This window comes from Moschus berezovskii, chromosome 9, assembly GCF_049115385.1.
Source record: "Moschus berezovskii isolate FMDL1 chromosome 9, NW_MosBer_1.0, whole genome shotgun sequence".
Taxonomy (NCBI): domain Eukaryota; kingdom Metazoa; phylum Chordata; class Mammalia; order Artiodactyla; family Moschidae; genus Moschus; species Moschus berezovskii.
Genome location: NC_142468.1, coordinates 44,526,620 through 44,550,653, shown reverse-complemented (window position 1 = coordinate 44,550,653; position 24,034 = coordinate 44,526,620). Strand labels below are relative to the sequence as shown.

At 35.8% G+C, this 24,034-nt stretch overlaps 1 protein-coding gene across 1 annotated transcript in view; it reads right to left on the bottom strand.

The window, feature by feature from the left end:
- The window catches only part of AP4E1 (adaptor related protein complex 4 subunit epsilon 1), a 70,947-nt gene extending 47,218 nt beyond the window's left edge, over nucleotides 1–23,729 (bottom strand). The window contains exons 1-8 of the mRNA XM_055435930.2: nucleotides 23,503–23,729; nucleotides 21,661–21,732; nucleotides 16,533–16,656; nucleotides 11,576–11,649; nucleotides 9,101–9,222; nucleotides 6,322–6,481; nucleotides 4,440–4,606; nucleotides 1,447–1,520 (exon numbers count right to left, since the gene is read on the bottom strand). Of these exons, the coding sequence (XP_055291905.1) occupies nucleotides 1,447–1,520; nucleotides 4,440–4,606; nucleotides 6,322–6,481; nucleotides 9,101–9,222; nucleotides 11,576–11,649; nucleotides 16,533–16,656; nucleotides 21,661–21,732; nucleotides 23,503–23,652 (943 nt within the window). The 5' untranslated portion in view covers nucleotides 23,653–23,729. The remainder of the gene's footprint in view (nucleotides 1–1,446; nucleotides 1,521–4,439; nucleotides 4,607–6,321; nucleotides 6,482–9,100; nucleotides 9,223–11,575; nucleotides 11,650–16,532; nucleotides 16,657–21,660; nucleotides 21,733–23,502) is intronic.
- Nucleotides 23,730–24,034: the final 305 nt, after the last annotated feature.

The following is a 24,034-nucleotide window of genomic DNA, read 5'->3' as shown; positions in this document are numbered from 1 at the left end:
GCTGCTGCTGCTGCTAAGTCGCTTCAGTCGTGTCCGACTCTGTGCGACCCCACAGACGGCAGCCTACCAGGCTCCGCCATCCCTGGGATTCTCCAGGCAAGAACACTGGAGTGGGTTGCCATTTCCTAGACTCTGATGCTGGGAGGGATTGGGGGCAGGAGGAGAAGGGGACGACAGAGAATGAGATGGCTGGATGGCATCACCAACTTGATGGAGGTGAGTTTGAGTGAACTCTGGGAGTTGGTGATGGACAGGGAGGCCTGGAGTGCTGTGATTCATGGGGTCGCAAAGAGTCGGACAGGACTGAGTGATTGAACTGAACCGAACTGAACTGATACTAATCTTACAGATGTAATCCTTTCTTCAGTTTTATTACAGTTAAAACTGGTTCAACTTCTGCTCTCTAGTCTACTCTACGTTTCTATCATTCTTTAAGATTTGCAGTTTATCATTGCCTGAAAGAACAAATACTCCTCTCTATCCCCTATTACCTGGTATTTCACCAGATTAAGAAATGAGTTCTCATTTGAGTTATATTTCTCAATACCTCTTCTACTGCTCATCTCCATAGCAGGCAAAATTCAAACTGTTTTACTTCTATCTCTTAAATATGTCAAAATATCCCACTTTCTTCAGTAAGCTTTCTCAAGCTGATCAATAAAGAACTAAGAGTTCTTCCCTCTGGTTATTTAGACTAGTTACTTTTCTCAGTTCTTCTCCTTCCTCCCCCATTTTACTCTTGTTTCCAATCACTAAAAGACTTTTTAAAATTACATTTAACATAAATAGCTGCTGTCTCTCCATTACAAAGTTCATTATTCCACATCTATATATTCTTATCTATCTCAAATTCAACCTTTAGTTGTCTTCTTAAGTATCACTCTTTCAGAAAAGCCTTCCTTATCCTTCCGCTCAATTAAGAATAGCTGCTATATGCTCCACAGTACCCTGTAATTTGCCTCTGTAACATTCATAGTACCTGTCCCTTTCCATCTCTCCAGGCTATGAGCTCAGTGATAAGACTGTTTTGTTCACAACTGTATTCCAAGCATCTTGCACAGGGCCTAATAAATAATGAAACCTTAAATATTTGGTGACTAGATGACAGACTGCTTTATTTGAAAACTGTTTTCTTAAGTATGGAATAGATCTACTGGGTTATCTTCACTGTCAGATGCTTGATTGATGAACATTTTTAATAAAAATAAAAACGAAGTCTTTAAAAGAGAGACAATTATAATAGTCAATTTATGTCAACATTTAAAACAATGCCATAATTTCAAATTATTTTTATTAGTTATTCAATACTTCCAATGAAAAATAATAACCCAAAACCACCTTAAAAATTAACATTTAAAATTTACTGGAATTCACAATATTCTAGCACAGATGTAGCTATAATACTGAAAACATTATTAGAGCAGCATTTACACAAAAATTACCTACCATATGTGACATTGTGATTTAACTCAGCTCTTCGTAAGGATTCATCAAGAACATCATACATTAATTCACTTGTCCTGTTTAAAAAATATTTTATTTGCAGTAGAATTATAGTATTATAACCCAATAAAACATAGTTTTTCAAACTTCTCTCTTTAAAACTGAGGATCTACAGAAAAGAAGTGAAAGAAATTCATTTTATGAAGTTATGGGAATTTCACTTCTTAAATATTCCACTTACAACTTTTTTAAGAGTTTAACCTTCTGCTTTATCAAAGCTGACTAGCCAATAAGGAAAGTCAATCAACTCTTTCCTCAATCTGTACCTACTTTAAATAGAGTTTTCATATGATTGAATACTCTTTTATCATTTTCTTTGTAATGTAATATTTCTACCTATTTAAAGTTACTATAGTAATACTTTACATATCCAGATTATTCTAGACAGTGTATTATATGTATTTTAAATACTTAGGTTTTTAAAAATATTCAAGTATCAGTCTTTCTTTGAGCAGTAGTAGGTTCTTCAGAGAGAAAATTTTAACTTTCATTTATGTTAAATATAAAGAAATTATATTTTTGTGAAATTAACAAATTAATACCATTCTATATCTTTATGGTCACAGGTTACAGTTACAGTAACTGAGTTGAGGTAGAAACTATACAAAAATGCAGTGCCTTATAGACCCCTAGCACTCTGCCACTATGCCTTTTCTCCAGGGAAAAGTCCTGTCTAAAAGGCCAATGGTGAAAAATATGGCTTCTCAGCTGATATGTTTTATAAAATCAAAAAGCACTAATAGAAAAAAAGCACCATCAACAAAGAAATACACAGTAGTTTCTTATAGAAAAACTACACTACAAAACAAAAAGATCAAAATAATCTTGGGCTATACAAATTATCTATGATGTATGTTACAAGTTTCCAAGAAAATGTCTTCTTTTTAAAAAAATATACAGCTATAAAACTCAATTTGAAATGCATGTACTTTTATTTCACCTTAACTGAAGTATACATATCAACTGAGAATTCAGAACCATATTTTAAAATCCCTCATTTTATTATGTAAGCACTTCTCCCACAGACAACAATTATATAGTAGACATTACAAATATTCCCCCCAAAAAAGTCTGGTAATATTACACTTAAGATTACAGTATAATCTCCCAATTTTAAAAGCCAATGTAGGAGTTATAATTAACCACACAAAATGTGGAAACATTTGCAGACATGATTGAGCTAAATGTTAATAACCTAAGAAGCAGAATGCTATAAAACACAAGAAAATATTCAAATAGATATAAAAGGCCATAAATATAAGACTTTTCCAGTAAATTAATATTTACAATTAAATATATTAGAATCCTGTTATAAAATAACATTTTTACTTTGCCACATTGAGCATATCATGTCTTAAGAAATACATGTTAACATAAAATCTCATTAGAGTTGGGACAAAAAAGGAGAAAACATTCTAATGTCCATAACACTGTAAAAGAGATATATTCTTTACTCATTTAATTAAGCCTAATTTCTATTCAACTGAGCTCTCTGAACTCTGTAAACATACTCATTTTTGGATGTATTCTCCAAATTCATCCTTGAAGGAGAGAAGGAAGATAATGAGTTAACAAATTAAGTAAATTCACTAATGCCTACAAAGCAACTTTCTGACAACATATGATGGCATTAAATCTTTTTGGACCAATGAGATCTGAATGCATTACTATGAAATTAATGGTTTTAAAACAATTCTAGTGAGCTTCCACTAGAGCTCCACAATGGACAAACATTTCTAATGTGTGTGTCTGCTCCATCAACTCCAGGTATTCACCCCAGGCTTCAGTCAAGGATGAGATTCATAAAGATAGAAAAAAGGAAAATAGCCATACCAGGGGTGATACAGCCCAGCTGGTGTTCATTAGGAGCTCACCAAAGATGGATTCTGACTTGAAGCGAGAGGGCTTTACTAGGAGCAATAGCCCGGAGGACAATCTGGTAGTATGGACAGACTAAAGAATTAGCAAATACATGTACCTTACTGTATAAAACAAAACCATATCTCTAAAGTCAGAATCTGATTAATAACATGTTCTCAAGATAGAAACACATCAGGGACTTCAGCCAATTGAAAGCAATCGAGTTGCATTCAAACAGCTCAGAAAAAATTTTTAAATAAAAATAATGTGTGCACACATGCACATACAGGAAGAGAGAGAAAGAATGATAAAGCAAACATAAATAACTGATGAATCTAGGTAGAGAGCTCCCTGCATTATTCTTGGAAATTTTCTGTAAGTTTAAAAAACTACAGCAAAATTAAATTACAAAACATATATGTAATTGGAAAGACATGCATAAAAAGTTTCATAAAATTATTGCCTAAAAGAGTAATTCAGACAAAATGAATTGTTCCACTATAGCAATAGTGTCAGCAAACTATAGTCCGCATGCCTAATCTGGCCAGATGTCTGTTTTTATATTGGCTGTAGGCTAAAATGGTTTTTACATTTTAAAATGGTTGAAAAAAAATCAAAAGAATATGATTTCATGACACATAAAGTTTATATGAAATTCAAGTTTTAACATCCATAAAGTTTTTTGGAACTGAGCTATGCTCATTCATTTACATACTATCTATGGCTGCTTTTGAGCCATATACCACAGCAGAATTAACACACTGCAATAGACAACATATAGCCCACAGAGTCTAAAATATTTATAATCTGGCTTTTTATAAAAAAGCTTCCCAACTCCCAAACTAGAATGATTCAGAAAGTTTCACAGAAGATATGGAGCCCCAAAGGTAACTTTTTCTGTGAGTGGACTTAGATAAGCAGAAAGCCAAGATTATCTCAAGAAGCTGAATTTATATACTTCTTACAGTGGCTTACTTATCACTACTAAGTCAACTAAGCATTGGGAGAATCTGGTTTATCATGAACCTCTACATGACTAAAGCCTAAGACTATCAAATTTACTTAGATGAGTTTACCTTTGATCATCTTTTCCTAGAAGTCCTAGTATTCTCAACAACTGAATTTGTAACCATGGTGCTGGTACACTGTGGTAATTGAAATCTACTGGGAGCTTTCCTCCAACCACTTGCTTCAAAATCGTTACAAAACTCCCAGTCAAGTCTTTATATGCAGATGAATTCTCCTATATCCAAAAAATAAAAAAACTTTCTGTTAATAACAATATCTCAAAAATAAAACAGACTGCTTGAAATGCTATGCAGAATCTAACTTAGTAAATGCTCATTTAGAAGTCTCATGTTCACATTTAATGAAACAGTCCTCTGATTTGTGTAATTTCTTCCACAATGAAACTCTTCTGGTGACCAGATTCAGAAGTGAATCATGCCCCTAAAAGCTTCCACCATTCCCTACTTGTCCCCACACACCAGTTTAATTACACTTCCAAAGTAAGATAATTACATCTTAGAACTTTTAATAGCTAGTATCAGCAATTAAAAATTGAAAAGAACTGGCATACTGAAAAAAAGCAGTAATCTCTCTACTTAAGATGAAAATCAAGGCCTGTTTGCAATCTTTGAATTTTGTCTGCAAAAGACCTCCCATGTAATTGAACTAAATTACGTTCTGGGTGGAAGAGCACAACCAACCTTACTCGAACATTCAAAACTCCCCAAATCAGCTTAGTAAAAATTAATTAACTCTATAGTATTTAAACATATTTGTGATTCTGAATGAGTGTGCCTTGATTATCAGACTACTCTCTCAGACTTGGGAAATTTTTTCATCTTATATTGTTTAATGAAGTATAGTTGATTCACAATATTATATTTGTTTCAGGTGTACAACATAGTGATTCAACATACATATACATTACAAATTGATCATAACTATAGGTTTAGTAACCATCTGCCTGAATTAGGGAAATTAAATATATATTCCTCAAAATGAATGTTAGACTCTTCACTGTAATTTTTATATGTATCAAGGACAAATTTTTGGAAGGGAAATAATAGCTCTCTCAGAGTTTAATAAATGTTAAAGGAAAATGAGATTTAATATCAATTATCTATTTATACCATACTACTTTGGAATACGCAACGCATAAAAATAAAGACAACTTTCAGTTTGTATAAATTTATTTCAATAGCATTATGAGGTATGACGAAATCTGTCACAAATATATACTTTCAGACACAAAAGGTTTCAGGCAATACACTGGGGCTGAATTAGTATAAATCCATATCGCCATTTAGAAAAAAATTTTACTATAACATTTAATCCTCCATCCTCCTCTAACACAGAATCAGTGTATGAAATCAACACAATAGACCCGGGGTCCCCAACTCTGAGATCTAATGCCTGATGATCTGAGGTAGAGCTGATGTAATAATAATAGGAATAAAGAGCAAAATAAACATAATGTGCTTGACTCATCCCTAAAATCATCCTCCCCCTCCCCAACCCATGCAAAAATTATCTCCCACGAAACTGGTCTCTGGTGCCAAAACAATTAGGGACTGCTTCTGCAGACTATGCCCATTCCCCACCAGCTCTCCTCACTTTTATAAGCTGTTGTAAGTATCCCATGAAGCTGTATAAAAAAGAGCCACTTCTCGAAAATCCACAAATCTGCAAATTTCAACCACCTTCCAGAGCTACCATTTTTCCATGCTTCTTTCATAACATGAAAAAATTTCAGGCATTTAAAAAAGAAGACTAAATCTATAATGTGTCTGCAACTCATGCTATTAACAACATACAAAAATTACTATTAAAGGGTCAATAATACAAACTTAAATGTGACTTACGCATTTTACTGAAAAATATGAGTTTTAATTACATAGTTATATTTTTCTAATGATAGCTACTCAGTAACTTCTCAAAATGTCAACTTACCTTAATCATCCTAAGGTATATGTGCAAGGAAGCAGCCATGACTCCAACATCTCTGTCACAAAGTGCTTTCCGAAACTTAACATGGATATGCTGTACTTGATTAGGCGCAATGAGATAAAATTTATATAATGCCAGAACAGCTTTTCTTCGTATAATCTCCCTAAAGATAAAAAATAAAATCTAAATAAACCACCTGGAAATACCAGGCATTTAGGCTGAAAAGATTACAGACCAGATGATTTCAAAATACCAGCTATTACTTTAATCTAAAAAAAAAGAGAGAATTACCCATTTATTATTAATTTTTATTATAATTTACCAAACTATAAAATAGTGGTTATCTCTAGGAGGTAAGACCTCAAGAGACTTTAAGTCTCCATGTTATATATTTCTTTAGTTATAGCATTCTTTGATAACAAGCATATATTACTTTTGAAACCAAAACAAAGCAAGAAAGATAAACAAATTTCAAAAAAAAAAACAAATTTCTTAATTCCCAAATTCCATTTCTGAAAGCCATATCTCTAATGATTGGGAAGAGAATAAATAGTTTAAATGAGTAAGAGGTAAGTAATTTCAGCTAGTAATATTAAACAGTCTCTTCATTAACATTAAAGTCTCCTTAACATTTCAGCTTTTTATATTTCTTTTTTTTATATCATGGGTAAACATACTCCAAATACTTAAGTGGGGCAGGGGAGTATAAGGGGGACTTACATTAAAAGATGTTACTCCTCTCCTTGCCCAGCTCATGTTTCAAAAACCTCATTACAATGAGGAGGAAAGTATATACAAGTCGTGCACTTCATTTGTAACAGATAATGTCTAGCACACAAGAAGCAAAAATAAAGAGTTGCTATCCTGTGAACACAATGTCATTTTCAAGGAATTATATTCTTGTTTTTCTCTCTCATGCCTGTTTCCACATGGCTCATATCTGCAGATTATGCTGGTAGTGCTCACAACAGCAGTAGTGAAGTATTTACTTTTAGGATTCCTTAAGACGTATTTCTATTACCTAAAATCATTGAATCTCAAAATTGAGATTATTCAATGTAATCCTCTGTGTTCCATTCAAGAATACCTTTTATAATATTCCTAACAAATGGTCATCCAGCTTCTGCATTAACAAGCAACCCACTATCTTCCTGGGTAAACTATTTCATGATGGAAAATCCTTTTCACATAAAAAGCAAGCAGATTAACAACAGATTTGCCACTAGTATTAATACTATGGTAACTGGAATCTACATCCCAATGTGTTGCTATTGGGTATTAACCAATATGAGTTCCAGGACACAGTAAATAAACAAGGTGAGGAAAAAGAATACAAACCCTCATCAGGCTCAGGAATCCCTTGGTCTGGCCCAAAATGGTGGCAATAACACAAGGTATCAAAAAACCTGGATTTGGGCCACAGGTCTGGCATGCGAAAATACAACCAAGGATTCAAAAGTCAAGTCCAAGCCCTGTCTCACAGCTTCGTTGTGACATCTACTGGCCTATCTGTAGCTGTGGCCCACAACTCTATCTTCAGCTCTTTACTCCACAGCAAGGAAGTAGGTATGGCCATAATTGAAAAGCAGAGTTTCAGAAAGTCTAAATTCTATTACAAGACAGTAAAGGCCAGGATTTGAAATGAGAGTAGATGGGAAGCAATACAGAAAAAACTGAGAAGGTAAATGGGAAGCAACAAGGAAAAAATTCAAATCTTTCTCAGAAAGATTTCATACAAAGGGTAAGTATGGCTACCACAAAACAGTGGTGGCATGGAAAAATTTCATAAAAATATGCTCAGCTGTGGTCAGATCAACTTCTAAATAAAGAAAGCTAATATTTTATTTCCAGTAGTTAACTGTCCATGCCCACCATGTGTTCTAAACACCGATTCAACATAAACAAAATAAGTCTGAAAAATCTATGAAGTTACTCCATAATTCTCAGTAAGAGCTATCATTTTTAGCTGGAAGATTCATGGTCCAAGATTTCTTAAAGAACACAAACTGTAACACAACATTTTATAATCTTAGAACACTAAAAATATTGACTTAAAAAAGCACAGAAATAGAGATATTACACAGGTAACCAAAAAAAGTCTTTAACAAAAATGTGTATACAATAAAGTACTGCAATCACAAAGGAAAAATGGCTAGTGACTAAACATTTTCCTAGTTATAAAGGTTATGAAATCAAGGGGCTTGAGCAAACACAAAATAATTCCAAGTTTGGAAAAAATACTTGTAATCAAGTTAATAAGGAGAGAGTTAAGGAGTCATTCAAAATTAGCAAAATACTACAAGTTAAGGTTCATTTGTACATATCTTGCTATAAAATAGAATTTGAAAGCTGCAGTTTTGATATAAAAGCATTTCCAGTACACTGAAGCTATATATTCATGGCATCTGAACCACTTCCAAATGTTTTCCATTATTTCACTTTATAAAATAACTCTGTGAGAACTAAGGAGCTTCAATCAACCCCATATAGCCAAGGGAAAAACAAGACCACTGATAGTTAGCAGCAGAAGTGGAAAGAGAGCCAAGGATTCCTGATGGTAAGCCTCACTGTCTGAGTGTAACTTTAGAAAGCTGCCTAACATGTTTCTAACCCACATAAAAATAAAGGACAGTGCTATTGGGGATTTTTGTATTATACCTTGCAGTCAAAGAATATCCTCTATCCTGGTAGCATTAAATCAAAGTTAGAATAAAATTTTTAGTATAAATTCTTATTTTGAAATACACAGTGTAGACAACTATCCAAAAAAGAATTTACTTACTTAGAATGTTGAAGTTTATCCTCTATCAATGGAAGAACAGCTGGAATCATTTCTCGAGGGAAAATCTGGCTGACGATAGTAAGTGCCATACATACTTCTACTAGGTTAGTGCTCTGCAAGTCCTGACATAATTATTAAGCAAAGAAAACATTCAGTGCAAATTCTGAAACTAGGGACAGTGAGCTCAACATTGCAATGGTCCTGTACACTTAATACTGTAGTTTTCAACTAATTTGTCCATTTAGGAACACCTCACATTTTATAGGAATACCAGTGTTTCACTTGCCTTAATAGAGTCAATAGAAAAAGACAGCTCAAAAGTAACCGATCTAAAGGAAACTGTATTTCTGTTCTGACACTGACCAAAGTAGTCTTCTTTATTACAGCCTTTAAAACTTTTCTAAACCAGTAACAAAAAAAATTTATGAATTTTTATTGTTAAAGCAATAGTATGAGTGGAAGTTTAAAAGGAAGCAATTTTTTAAAACATACTATAAAATGCATGCATTTATACATATTTATATAAGCACGAAGTTTATAAACTATTTTAATAGAAACTGAAACTACGTTTTTGAAAGTTTGGAAAAGTTTAAAGCTACTAGTAACCTTAAGAGAGTATATGACTTAAAATTCAGAAAGTACTACACACACACACACACACTCTCTCTCTCTCACATACCAGAAGAAACAAGATAAACATGAAAAAGCTCAACAATTCAATTATACTTCATTACCAATTTTGTCTAAAAGTTTAACAGAAAAAAATATTGCATGTGGATTAAATTGTGTTGTTATTATCATACATTTCAGTTACCCAATTATACTCTATTCTCCTTTAAATTGACTTTTAGAGTTTAAAAGACTTCAATTATTCAGTTTATATCATATCCCTTTAAAATAGATCCTAGAGAAAAAGACAACAGCATGGAAAATGCATCTGACTAAGAATCTGGAGATCTGAATTATAGTTCCAGCTCTGCTTTTTTCATTTTTATTTATTCTTTTACTGAAGTATAGCTGATTTACAATATAGTATTAGTTTCAGGTGTACAGGATAGTGATTTAGAAAATTTTTGCAGATTATACTCCATTGTAGGCTATTATATGACAAATGGGTATAATTCCCTGTGCTATCCTCATTCCTTATCTATTTTATATACAGTAATTTGTTATCTATTAATACCATACTCCTAAATTGTTCCTCCCCGCTCTCCCTATGGTAACCCCAAGTTCATTTTCTGTCTGTGAGTCTGTTTCTATTTTCACATACATTCATTTGTATTATTTTTTAGACTATACATATAAGTGATATAATACTGTATTTGTCTTTCTCTGTGTGACTTATTTCACTAAGCACAATATTCTCTAGGTTCATCCACATTGCTACAAATGGCTTTATTTCACCCTTTTTAATACCTGAATAATATTCTATTATGTATATACACCAAGTCTTTTTAATCCAACTGTCTGTTGATGGGCACTTGGGTTGTATCCATGTCTTGGCTACTATAAATAGCCCTATGAACACTGAGGTTATGTGCCTTTTTAAGTCAGTGTCTTTGTTTTGTCCAGATAGAAATCCAGGAGTGAAACTGCCAGATCATATGGTAGTTCTTTTTTAGTTTTTTAAGGAATCTCCATACTGTTTCCCATAGTGGCTGACCAATTTACATTCCCACCAACCATGTATAAGGGTTCCCTTTTCTCCATATCCTTGCCAACATTTATTTTTCACAAACTTTTTGACAATAGCCATTCTCAATGACGTGATACCTCACTGTGGTTTTGATTTTATTTCTCTAATAATTAGTGACATTGAGCATCTTTTCATTGCCTGTTAGCCATCTACTTTGGAAAAATGTCTATTCAAGTCTTCTGCTCATTTTGTAATTGTGTTGTTCACTTTTTTTATATTGAGTTGTATGAGTGTTTGTATATTTTGAATATCAAGCTCTGTCAGTCCCATCATTTGCAAATATTTTCTCCCATTTCATAGGTTGTCTTTTCATTTTATCAGTTATTACCTTTGCTGTGCAAAAACTTTTACGTTTAATTAGGTCCCATTTGTTTAATTCTTGCTTTCTATTTATTCTGCCTTAGACTGATCCAAGAAAATGTTGCTACAATTTATGTCAGAGTATTCCACCTACATTCCCTTCTAGGAGTTTTATAGTTTCAGGTCTTACATGTAGATCTTTAGACCATTTTACGTTTACTTTCCTTAACTCTGCTTTTTTAAATGAAACCACTATAACAGCAGCAGCAGCAAATGTTATTCTGTAGAGTGTTTCATTCAACCCTCACAACTTGGTTAAGTTCTCTTATTATCCTCATTCTACAGATGCAAAAACTGATCTAAAAGATCTTTCCAATAAACTCATTCTGCAAGCCTACATTCTTTCAAAAATATAAAAACTGTTAAATGCCTAAAGGAATAATTTAAGACTTCATATTAACCAGCATATAATACAGTACCTTTACAACTGTATTCACAAGGAGAAGCAATAGCTCATGACTTTCATGTAGAAATAAAGATACAGCCAAATAACCTTAAAATTTGAGAGAAAAAGTCTCATTACCACCTTGTCAAAAATTAACTCTTCTTAAGAAGTTAAACAAAGCAATAATATATTCCGAAGTTTGAATGTCAAAGACAGCAGTTACAGGTAAATATAAAAACAAACAGTAAAATAAGAAGGTTCAAAAAAATTCAGTTAGGAAGATTTCAGGTGTTCTTCACCCTGAAGTCTTTCATAATTAGGTATTTCACAGGATATAACTAAAATGGAAAAAAGGCTATGTGTACCAGCTTAAAGTTCTGTAAATGAAACTAGGAATATAAACCTTCTATCTTCTGTGCAAATTTCTACACAGTCAGTCAAAACATTTTGTCTTGTAGCCAAATACAATTACCCAAAACATAACAGCTGTTATAGTTAATAAACAGTGAGTTACCAGCTATTTGTATTACTGAATGAACTATTTAATACCAAACCATATGACATAAATCATACATTAAGCCATAAAAAAATACCTTGTTTTCTCAATTTGAAGATAAACTATTGAGTGAATAAATGTTGAGGAAAAAAACACTGTCTACCACATTAAATATACTCATTGATTTAAGCAGTTTTAATAATACCAAAACATTAAAAAGTACATCTTAAAATTGAGGAAGTACTATAATACCATGACAAATACCATGTATATGGAATCTAGATGCCCCATTTCATTTTCCTGTCACCCTTCATACTGATAACATTTGTTAGACAGTTCAGTTCAGTTCAGTTCAGTCACTCAGTCGTGTCCGACTCTCCGCGACCCCATGAATCACAGCACACCAGGCCTCCCTGTCCATCACCAACTCCCGGAGTTCCCTCAAACTCATGTCCACAGAGTCGGTGATGCCATCCAGCCATCTCATTCTCTGTCGTCCCCTTCTCCTCCCGCCCCCAACCTTTCCCAGCATCAGAGTCTTTTCCAGTGAGTCAACTCGTCGCATGAGGTGGCCAATTACAAGCCTACTGAATCTTTACAATAACTCTATGAGGTAGATATTATTATTATCTCCAGAATAAAAATGAGGCCCCAAAAGGATAAAACTGCCCTAGGTCTGCAGCTACTATATGGTGGAGCCAGGACTACAACCAAGCCAGTAGGAGTTAATTCACATTTTTAACCCTTATGCTATGTTTCTTCCGTCTCCCTTGAGACCTGATTCCCTGTTTCCCATCCTCATTGTTTTTCATTCTTTTCAATGCTCCCAGCCTTTTTATAATACTTTGGCCACCTCATGCGACGAGTTGACTCACTGGAAAAGACTCTGATGCTGGGAAGGATTGGGGGGCGGGAGGAGACGGGGACGACAGAGAATGAGATGGCTGGATGGCATCACCGACTCGATGGACATGAGTTTGAGTGAACTCCGGGAGTTGGTGATGGACAGGGAGGCCTGGCATGCTGTGATTCATGGGGTCGCAAAGAGTCGGACATGACTGAGCGACTGAACTGAACTGAACCGAAGGTTAACTAACCCTATTACTACCCAGAATTCATACTGTCTCTGCCTGTTGTGGAAAGTGGGAAAACTGTCAGAAATTTCCTATTCTCATAACCAAGCATCTTCACTGAAGGTCAGAGGAGCACAGCTATCACTCCCATAATCAAGACAGAACAAACCAGGACCAGGGAAGAGAAAAATCCTAGACAGCATTTAAAGCAGAGATTACAGGAGAGGGGAACACATGTATACCTGTGGCTGATTCATGTTGCTGTATGGCAGAAACCATCACAATACTGTAATTATTCAATTAAATAAATTTTTAAAAATAAATAAAGCAGAGATTACATCTTATCAGACTACATCTGTTCAGCAAAGATATTATCCACACGCAAAGAGTTGGACACGACTGAGCGACTGAACTGAACTGAACTGAAGTCCCTAGTACCACAATGCAAGAAGATCAACAAACTAATCCAAAGACCACCTCGAAACCTTACAAAAAATCTTAAATCTGTGTCAAAGAATGTCTTATTTTGACAACCAGAGAAAACAGGGAAACTATTTTAATAATCCAGAAACAGGGGGAAAAGATATTCTGTGACTCAAAAAATGAATAAAGCCTTCAGGAAAAGAAGACTTCCCTGGTGGCTCAGACAGTAAAGCGTCTGTCTACAATTTAGGAGACCCGGGTTCGATCCCTGGGTTGGGAAGATCCCCTGGATCCCCTGGAGAAGGAAATGGCAATCCACTCCAGTACTATTGCCTGGAAAATCCCATGGACAGAGGAGCCTGGTAGGCTACACTCCATGGGGTCGCAAAGAATTGGACACGACTGAGTGACTTCACTTTCACTTTCTTTTTCAGGAAAAGAAATAACAACAACTATGATTAAAGTACGGGCTTCCCTGGGGGCTCAGCGGTTAAAGCGTCTGCCTCCAATGCGGAAGACCCGGGTTCGATCCCTGGGTCGGGAAGATCCCCTGGAGAAAGAAACGGTAACCTACTCCAGTATTCTTGCCTGGAGAATCCCATGGATGGAGAAGCCTGGTAGGCTACAGCCCATGGGGTCGCAAAGAGTCGGACACGACTGAGCGACGGAACGGAACGGATGATTAAAGTACATTTGATATGACTAAGAGTGAGCTATAGGATAAGAATACAGGCTTTGATTCATAGAAACCTGGGTTCATATTTTGGCTCCACCATTTAATAGTTCTATGACCTTGGACAACTAACTTGACCTTTCTGAGCTTCAGTTTTCTCCTTGGTAAACTGAAATAACATCTCACAAGATAAAGCACCTAACATAATACCTGACTTAGTGGATACTGAGATTTATTTATTCAACAGTATTCGTGTGAAAAACAGTAAGGCATTATCTATCAGACAAAGCACCAAAGTTAGCCATAGAAATCTCAGGGGAGTAGATAATGAAGAAGAACTAAAATCAAGATATAAAAGATTTAAATGCTACCTTACAAAACAAGGCTTCCCTTGTGGCTCAGCTGGTAAAGAATCCGCTTGCAATGCGGGAGATGTGGGTTTGATCCCTGGGTTGGGAAGATCCCCTGGAGAAGGGAAACGCTACCCACTCTAGTATTCTGGCCTGGAGAATTCCATGGACTGTATAGTCCATGGGGTTGCAAAGAGTCAGACACGGCTGGGCAGCTTTCAAATCACACATCACGTTAAAAAACAAAACTTCCAGTCATGAGCACACATAAAGAACATCTGATACCCACAAACATGTCTCTAGGTGGCAAGAAAATACTTTCCTAAGAAAGACCATGAATCTCAATGAGTCTGGGGTCTCCTTAGCCACTTTAACTATGAAATAACACATGTACAAGGTCATTCACTGCAACACTGGTTATAAGAGCAAAAGACAAACTCATATATCCACCAACAGAGACTTGACTGAAAATACTGTGGTATATCCACCCACCCAATGAAAACTATGCAACTGTATAAAAATACAAAGATACCAAAACAAGGTGTAGAATAATCTCTACAGCAAGCCATTTCTGTATAAGAGAGAGTATATAAATGTATACTTGTTTGCTTATTTTCAAAAAGAAGCAATGGAAAGATTAATCAGAAACTAGTGAAAATAGTTACTCATGGGGTAAGGGGCAAACCTCATAAAGGAGCTAGAAATAAAAGTAAAAATTTGACAAATCAGAAATTTGTCTGATTATACCTTTTTTCAGGTCTTAACTCTGGACTATGTAACACAAGTAATTTTTACATATTTTAAAAATAAAACTTAGAGAATTCCCTAGTGGTCCAGTGGTTAGGACTCGGTGCTTTCACTGCTGGTCTGGATTCAAACCCTGGCCAAAGAACTAAGATCCCTCAAGTCACACAGCACAGCCATAAGTAAATAAATTTAATTGAAAATGAAAAAATTACATGAAAGTCTAAAAAGAAAAAGATAGCAACAGATGTACAAAGTATTAACTATCTATTGTTTTCAAAAATTCCTGCTGTCAAGAGATTTTACAATTAGGTTGAAAAAGACAAAGAGATGGCAGGAGCCACCTGAGTGATCACAAAAGAGTTAAAACTTGGTTTGAAATACAGAAGGGGAGAGATAGGCTGCCAGAGGACACTGTACTTGGAGGAAAGAATATAATGAAAGACAGAAGAGTATTTTTGGTGAAGTGAGGTTCAACAAGTAGAATACTGTGTGAGCACAGTCTCAGAATCTTTACGAAGACATCCCCCACCCTTTCCCCATCATCTGACAGCACAGGTCAATATAACATAAGAAGAATGTTGGTCCCCAACAACATAACAGTATCAACTTCTTTGAATAAAGAATATGTTCTACTCCTATGTTATTCTAAAGTGCTTCCTCCTTAAGTTTGTGATATGAAGCTGAAGCTATAAGAAAACAAGATTTAAGTCTTTGAAAGGAGTTTTACTAAATAGCCTTGAAGGCTAATTATAGAGATAACAATTTTTTAAAAGATACCTGAAATCCTTATAGCGAACATTTGTGAAACTAAGAGTAAGATATCTAAAATTATTCACAGCAATTTCAGTCTTATTCTATAAAAAACCATATCTGATCATTAAACTGATGAAACTGAATAGACTTTTTAAAATCAGCTTTACTGAAGTATAATTTACACACTAGAAAAGCCATCCTTTTAAGGGTATAGTTCAGTGAATCTTGACAAAGTCATCTAACTACCATCATAAGAAAGAGCAACTTTTAATCTTCTATGTAACTCCAAAATGCTATGAATCAGGAAAATTGATTTCATTTATAGGCTGTAAGTTATTGAAGCATTATCTTTTAAAGGTAAGGAAATCACAAGGCAGTATTCTAAAAACATACTACGTATCAGTCATCATTCATTTCATATACTAGCCAGAACTTTAAGGACAGATAAAGTGCAAAAGTCTTAAACGCATACATACCTACTCTTTTTTCTAAAAGATTTCCTTGTTGTGCCAACTTGATTGCATGTATATAGCCAAAGGAAGCATCATATCCAAGCATTTCACAATATATAAGTCTCACCATACATTCCTTCATCATTTTCTGAAAAAAAAAAAACAAACCAGTAATCATATAAATAAATAGAATGCTTTGATTCTTTCTTTAGTATGTTTGTAATCATTTAACAGCAGAATTCTTTAATCCTGGCACTGAAGAAACATATGTAAATTATCACCCAAAGTCAAACTTTGTAAACAAGTTTCTCCCAAATTTAACTAACAGTACTCATTTTAGTAAAATTATTTTGATATTTTGTTAGAGGCAACAATATAAAATAAATCAACTATAGCTATTTTTAACTCTAGGTCCCCCTTCTGAAAAATTTGGTTGTGAGACGCGTGGTCTTCAGAAAAAATTTCACTCATAGTACTCTAACTTGGCTTCTAGAATGCAGCACATCATTTAATACACTTTGTCAAATGAAAATATCCATGAAACCCCCACAAGTTGGTAACAATTTTTGAAATGAAAATATTTTTCACACTTAAAGACCAAATTGCATCTGGAGTTTCTTCAGAATTATTATGCTGTATATGATATGCAATAATTTAAGTATTACTTTTTCAGCAACTCTCACAATTATTATGACTTTATTAATGGTATGTGTATGTGTTAGTTGTTCAGTCACATCTGATTCTTTGTGACCCCACAGAGTGTAGCCCACCAAGATCCTCTGTCCACAGAATTCTCCAGATAAGAATACTAGAATGGGTTGCTATTCCCTTCTCCAGGGGATTTTCCCAACCAAGGGATCGAATCCAGGTCTCCTGCATTGCAGGCAGATTCTTTACTGTCGAAGCCACCCAGGGAAGCCTGGGAGGCTCTACCAATAGCTCTATTGGTAGAGCTATTCCAATATTAAACTTAACTAAGTCTTTCAATATTTACAACATAAGCTAATAACCTATTTTAAGAGATTCTATAAATTTATTTTATTAGTATGAGAATATCTGCATTCTCAATATTGACAACAAATTTTAATCAAAAATTAAAAATATAAATAAATGTGTTTCAAAATATGTAAAGCTCAGACTATTTTAGTATCTAAAAATTAATTAGAGTTAATTAATTAATCCTAATATATAACAGAATTATAGAATTCCTAAATCACAAAATGCTTAAGAAGAAATAGTAAAATAAAATGTTTTAAACTAAGGACAACATTTACTATTTCATATATATTATATACAGATAGATATGCACATACACATTTACATATGAAAAGTTTAAAAATAAATCACAGGAAAATCTTAAGGGAATAATATTTAATGATTTAATTTAGGTCACTTGGGTTTAAAGTAATAAAAGTTAATTCATTACCACATTAACAACTAAATACTGAGAAAAATTGGTTCCAAATTGGGAAAGGAGTACATCAATGCTATATACTGTCACCCTGCTTATTTAACTTATATGCAGAGGATATCATGCAAAATGCCAGGCTGGATGAAGCAGAAGCTGAAATCAAGATTACAGGAGAAATATTAATAACCTCAGATTGCAGATGACACCACCTTTATGGCAGAAAGCGAAGAGGAACCAGAGCTTCTTGATGAAGGTAAAAGACAAGAGTGAAAAAGCTGGCTTAAAACTCAACATTCAAAAAAATAAGATCATGGCATCTAGTCCCATCACTTCATGGCAAATAGATGGGGAAACAATGAAAAGTGACAGACTTTATTTTCTTGGGTTCCAAAATCCCTATGGATGGTGACTGCAGCCATAAAATTGCTCGCTCCTTCGAAGAAAAGTTACTACAGACCCAGACAGCAAAGTAAAGAGCAGAGATATTATTTGGCCGACGAAGGTCCATATAGTCAAGGCTATGGTTTTTCCAGTAGTCCTATATGGATGTGAGAGTTGGACCATAAAGTAGGCTGAGCACCAAAGAACTGATGTTTTTGAACTGTCGTATTGGAGAAGACCCTTAAAAGTCCCTTGAACTGCAGAGAGATCAAACCAGTCAATCCTAAAGGAAATCAATCCTGAATATTCACTGGAAGGACTGATGCTGAAGCTCCAACACTTCAGCCTGATGCGAAGAGCCAACTCATTGGAAAAGACCCAAATGCTGGGAAAGATTGAAGGCAGGAGGAAAAGAGTACATCAGAGGATGACATGGTTAGATGGCATCACCAACTCAATGGACTTGAGTTTGAGCAAGCTCTGAGAGATGGTGAAGGTCAGGGAGGCCAGGGATGCTACGGTCCCTAGGGTCACAAAGAGTTGGACATGACTGAGCAACTGAACAACGACAACTGAGAAAACAGGTGTAAAAGATACTGGAAGCTTCTTCAAAAACTTCTGTATTAGGACTCCCCTTGTGGTCCAGTAGCTAAGACTGCATCCCCAATGCAGGGGGCCTGGCTTCAGTCTCTGGTCAGGGAGCTAGATCCCACATGTTGCAACTAAAGATCTTGCAAGCTGCAACTAAGACCCATCACAGTAAAAAATATATATAAATATATATATATATATGCAAACTTCTGTATCAATGAGGAGTGAAAGTGTTCATTTAAGCCCTTAAATATCAACCTTGATTTTGTAACATTTTATCTCATAGGTTCTCAAAAGTCATTAGGAACTTTAGGTAAAATTCTATTGCATACACTATTATTCCCTTATTTTTGGAGAAGAAAATACATCTCCAATGTAGAAATTCACTTCAGAATTTCTTTAACAAACTGTAATCTAACTTCTACACGACCACCTCAAGAATAGACTATTCTATAATGTACACTCACAGTGATTGGCCATAATTATTATAAAATCTTCCTTCAAACTGTGGATCCCTAACTTATCTAAATTCTGTCAACACCAGGTTTATACTAAATAACATGAGAAATTGTACTTAATAATGCCAACTATAGAAAATTGAAATCAAACCAAGTAAAAAGAGAGAAGTCATTGCTTAACATATCTTTCAAGTATTACAATGCACAATGATTTTATTCATACACATATAAACATATACATATCTACACACACATATATATATACATGTATACATACAGATCGGAGAAGGCAATGGCAAGCCACTCCAGTACTATTGCCTAGAAAATCCCATGGATGGAGGAGCCTGGTAGGCTGCAGTCCGTGGGGTCGCTAAGGGTCGGACACGACTGAGCGACTTCACTTTCACTTTTCACTTGCACACATTGGAGAAGGAAATGGCAACCCACTCCAGTGTTCTTGCCTGGAGAATCCCAGGGACGGGGCAACCTGGTGGGCTTCCGTCTATGGGGTCGCACAGAGTCGGACACAACTGAAGTGACTTAGCAGCAGCAGCATACATAAAGATATATCACGTTGGAGGCCTCCCTGATAGCTTGGGCAGTAAAGAATCTGTCTGCAATGCAGGAAACTTGGGTTCAATCCCTTGGTGTGGAAGATCCCCTGGAGAAGAAAATGGCTACCCACTCCAGTATTCTTGCCTGGGAAATCCCATAGACAGAGGAGCTTGTGGGCTACAGTCCATGAGGTCACAAAAGAGTCGGACACAATTGAGAGACTGACATTGAACACTGTATCACATTAATTATGCCTTGAGTTTCATTTGTCCACCTGGAAGAGTAACTTAGGCAGGTTGACAGAGTCCAAACCTAAGTAAGGCCCCTTTATGGAGCAAGTAAACATTCTTTCTTTCTCACATTCTTTTGCCTTAGACAAGTAGGTCTCATAGGCAGCAGCATCTCTTGTTCAAGGACACGCCTTTTTTTTGAGCTTTGGATGAATGTTATGAGAGAAGGCCTGGGAAAAACTTCCACAGCCCTGAGCTCTGGGTTAACCTGTTGCTTCTGGCTAATCTCGTGCTGATGTCATCCCAGGATGTATGTTACAGCAAAGGGTCTGGGTGAAATTCTCACAGCCTTGAGGTATTTGTTATCTATTCTCAGCAGCTGGTTGAGAAGTATATAAGGTCCTGCTTAAACTAGTGAAGCAGGTACTTTCCTGCCCCCTTCTGATGTCTATGTCAGAAGCTTTTTCTGTCACTTTCACTTTAAATAAAATCTATACAAAGTTCTGAGTGACTATGACTATCTTTGGTCCTGGAGTTAAATCTCCTTTGGAGACCACGAATCTGGCAGCACCATTCACTGTCCTATTATTATAACCAGAAAAGGAAATACATATATTCTCTCAGACTTTACAAGTGTTATTCACACACATGATCATGTGTACACGCAAAATGATCACCCTAGTATTTTTATTAGAAGTGTACGCCACAGCACTTACACAAAGAAAACACTCACTAAATCTTTGCTAAATAAGTTGCTTATAAAATCTCATTATCTAAAAACACATAAAAATTAAAAGAAAAAAAAACCTAGGCCTTAATCTACCTATGTAGGGACAGTCCCGCAGTGGCCACTGCTTAATTGTTGAATCATTGCTGTTTGAAAATCAAATTATAGGGAATCAATTTTTTTTAAACTAGATCTTGATTTAGCTATTATGCAATATACTCAGTTTTACAGCAAGAAAATCATTTTTCTATTTTGTCAGTCAACCTATACTCCAAGATGTAGAAATGCAAAATAAGATATTTTTACAATGTATCAATTCAGATCTGTATTAAAATACTATTATTTTAATAGAATTATATTTTATATATTTTAATATATTTTTATATTCATATATTATATATTTTTAACATTATATAATACATATTGTCTATATTTAATATATATTAAATAGTATATATCTTAATAATATTAAAATACTATTTTAAATTATGTGTCCTAACCTTCTTTCAGTGCACAACATTAAAACAATAAGATCAGTTATGGGGTCCCAGGAGTATTACCACATTTATGTAACTATCATCATGTTGGCACTGAACTGATATCAGTCAAGCAAGTTTTGGTCTGGTGCAGTCAGTCGGTAATAAAAGGCCAAAGTTAATGTCTGACTTATTATCATCCATAACTGATTTTGACTGTGATACATTAGATTTCAGCAACTTATCAGTTAATGCCACTACTCAGTCAATAGTAGACCAGACTTCAAATTGAAAACACGCTGACACTGACTATGTAAACTTACTAGAGTTGTAGTAGGAGCAGAAACAGTTGCTTTCAGATTATTCAGTTCCTGCCGGATTAATTTCTCTTCTTCCTAAAAAAGTGAAAATATTTGACTCATGAATAACTGTCTTTTTAAACGGTAACAGTATTTTCAAAAGGGAAAGATACAACTCATCAAATTATAAACAAAAAAGAAACATTATTTTAAAGGAGAGTTATAAAAAGTGTGTGCTTCAGATCTGCCTGAAGGGACTTCTCCAGCCCTCAGAATCACTCCTGGAAAGAACAAGCTTCTCACACTAACTCACCACTCCTCTTTTCGACACTCAGTCACTGTCCCCCTAAGGACGGTTTAGCAGAAAATGCTTTGCTTTGTTTTTTTTAATTAACACTGGAGAGTAAGCAGAAAAGAAATTCTTCATGTAGTGGCCCAGAATAAGGTTCTCACACCTTCTTCTTCACGGAATGGAGAAACAGGAAGAAGACAAACAGAAACCAATCCTTTTCCCTTAAACTATATTCTTCTTCCCTTTTTCCCTTTATTCCTTGCATCCTTTCCCTACCCTTCCATCTCTTCCTCCCACACATAGAATACACCAATATGACTACTTCTATCGTCTGCATTGTATTTCACCTCCTTAAGCACTTGAAAATTGGTCCAAATTTTGCCCAATTCAATGCTATCTCTAAGTTACACAATGAACTAGCAGATGCCCATTAAGTGACTAACCAAAAAATACTAGTGAAGTACTGCCACATCTAGATACCTTATATACAGTTTCAAACTGCAATTTAAAACCAAAAATATTTTATTTCATTTGCCATCTCATGAAAATTAGCAAAGGACAAAATGTTAAACAATATTAAGTCCACAAATAATTGTTTTGTGATTTCTGAATGTGAAACAGATCCTCTCCAGTACATCATCCTATTTCAGGTTAAAAAAAGTTTTTAAACCCTCAGAGAACTTTGAAGAAAAACCTGTCTTTCTCTTTTTCTTCTCTCCTGACACATATTTCACCGTATACTGCTTATACCTGTCTTAAGCCCAAGATGAAGGACCAATTCTTTGGAAAAAGGAAATGTGTTTTAGGCTATTTCCTTAGGGTTTAACCCACAGCTTCTTCCATAAGTATTTTCTGAACAAATAAATTATGCTATACCACATGATCTTTTTTTTTAAGATACAAAATCCTTGAAGCTTTTTATCAGCATCTTACACAACCCATGCAACTACAGAAAGTTTGCGGGAACTTAAAAATTTCCATTATAAATGCTCGTTTTCAAAGCCCATCAGAGGCAGAAACTTACTCAGCAAATACTGAGATTGGGAAGAATTACGGTTTTTCTTTGCCCAATCCAGAGGTCTAACCTAAGAACCTCGAGCTCCCCAAACATATTCAACAGCAGGTTCAGATGGCAGGGTCTGTTCTAATGTACATTATCTAGCACACACTAAAGAACTGGGAGAGAACAAGAATCCGAGTTAGAAAGAAACTTTTTAGAATAACGCTGACACTTCCATGGCACCTGGTATTTTCAACTGGTTGGTGTCTCTTCTAACCCTCGAAACAATCTATGACATATGTATCGGTACTTTGACACTTAAACACACGGAGGCTCAAATAGTAAAGATTTTGCCCCAGATAATAATGAGTCAACGTCAGGGCCAACTGTGGAAACCTGGCCTCCCAGTTGTCTGTCTGTCCGGGCAGCCCAAGTGACGCTTCCGGAGAGAAGCCAGGACTGACAGACAAACCCGCCGGAGAGCCAGTCCCAGGGGTTCACCGCGGGGCCAGAGCCTCCCAGAGAGGGGGCCTCCCTCAGGCGCCCCTGACCTCCCGGCCCGGCGGACACCTACGTGCTTGGAGGTGAGCGCGGTGATGCCGCGGACCAGGCCGCCCAGCCGGGAGGAGAAGGACGCCTTGGCGGCCGTAGGCCCGCCAACCGACTGGTTCTGCAGGAAGAGTCCCGGCAGCGCCGTCAGGGTTTTCTCCACTATGTCGCTCATCGCCGCCGCCCGCAATCCGGTCGCCACCCGGCCTCATGCCCGGCCCCTGACCCGCCGCCGGCCCGGCCTCCGTAGGCACTTCCTGTTTGTTTGAAGAAGAAATCTTTATTCGCGTCCCGCGCGGACAAGTACAGTGTTTTTCTCCAGAGACGCCGCTAGAGAGCGCGAGAGTCCGCGAGCGAATGACCGCGCTCCAACTCTGCGCGATGTTGTCTTGTGGTGGAGTAGAAGGGCCAAAGAATTGATGTTTTCGAACTGTGATGTTGGAGAAGATTCTTGAGAGTCCCTCGGACTACAACCAGCCCATCCTAAAGGAAATCAGTCCTGAACATTCATTGGAAGGACTGATGCTGAAGCTGAAACTCCAATACTTTGGCCACCT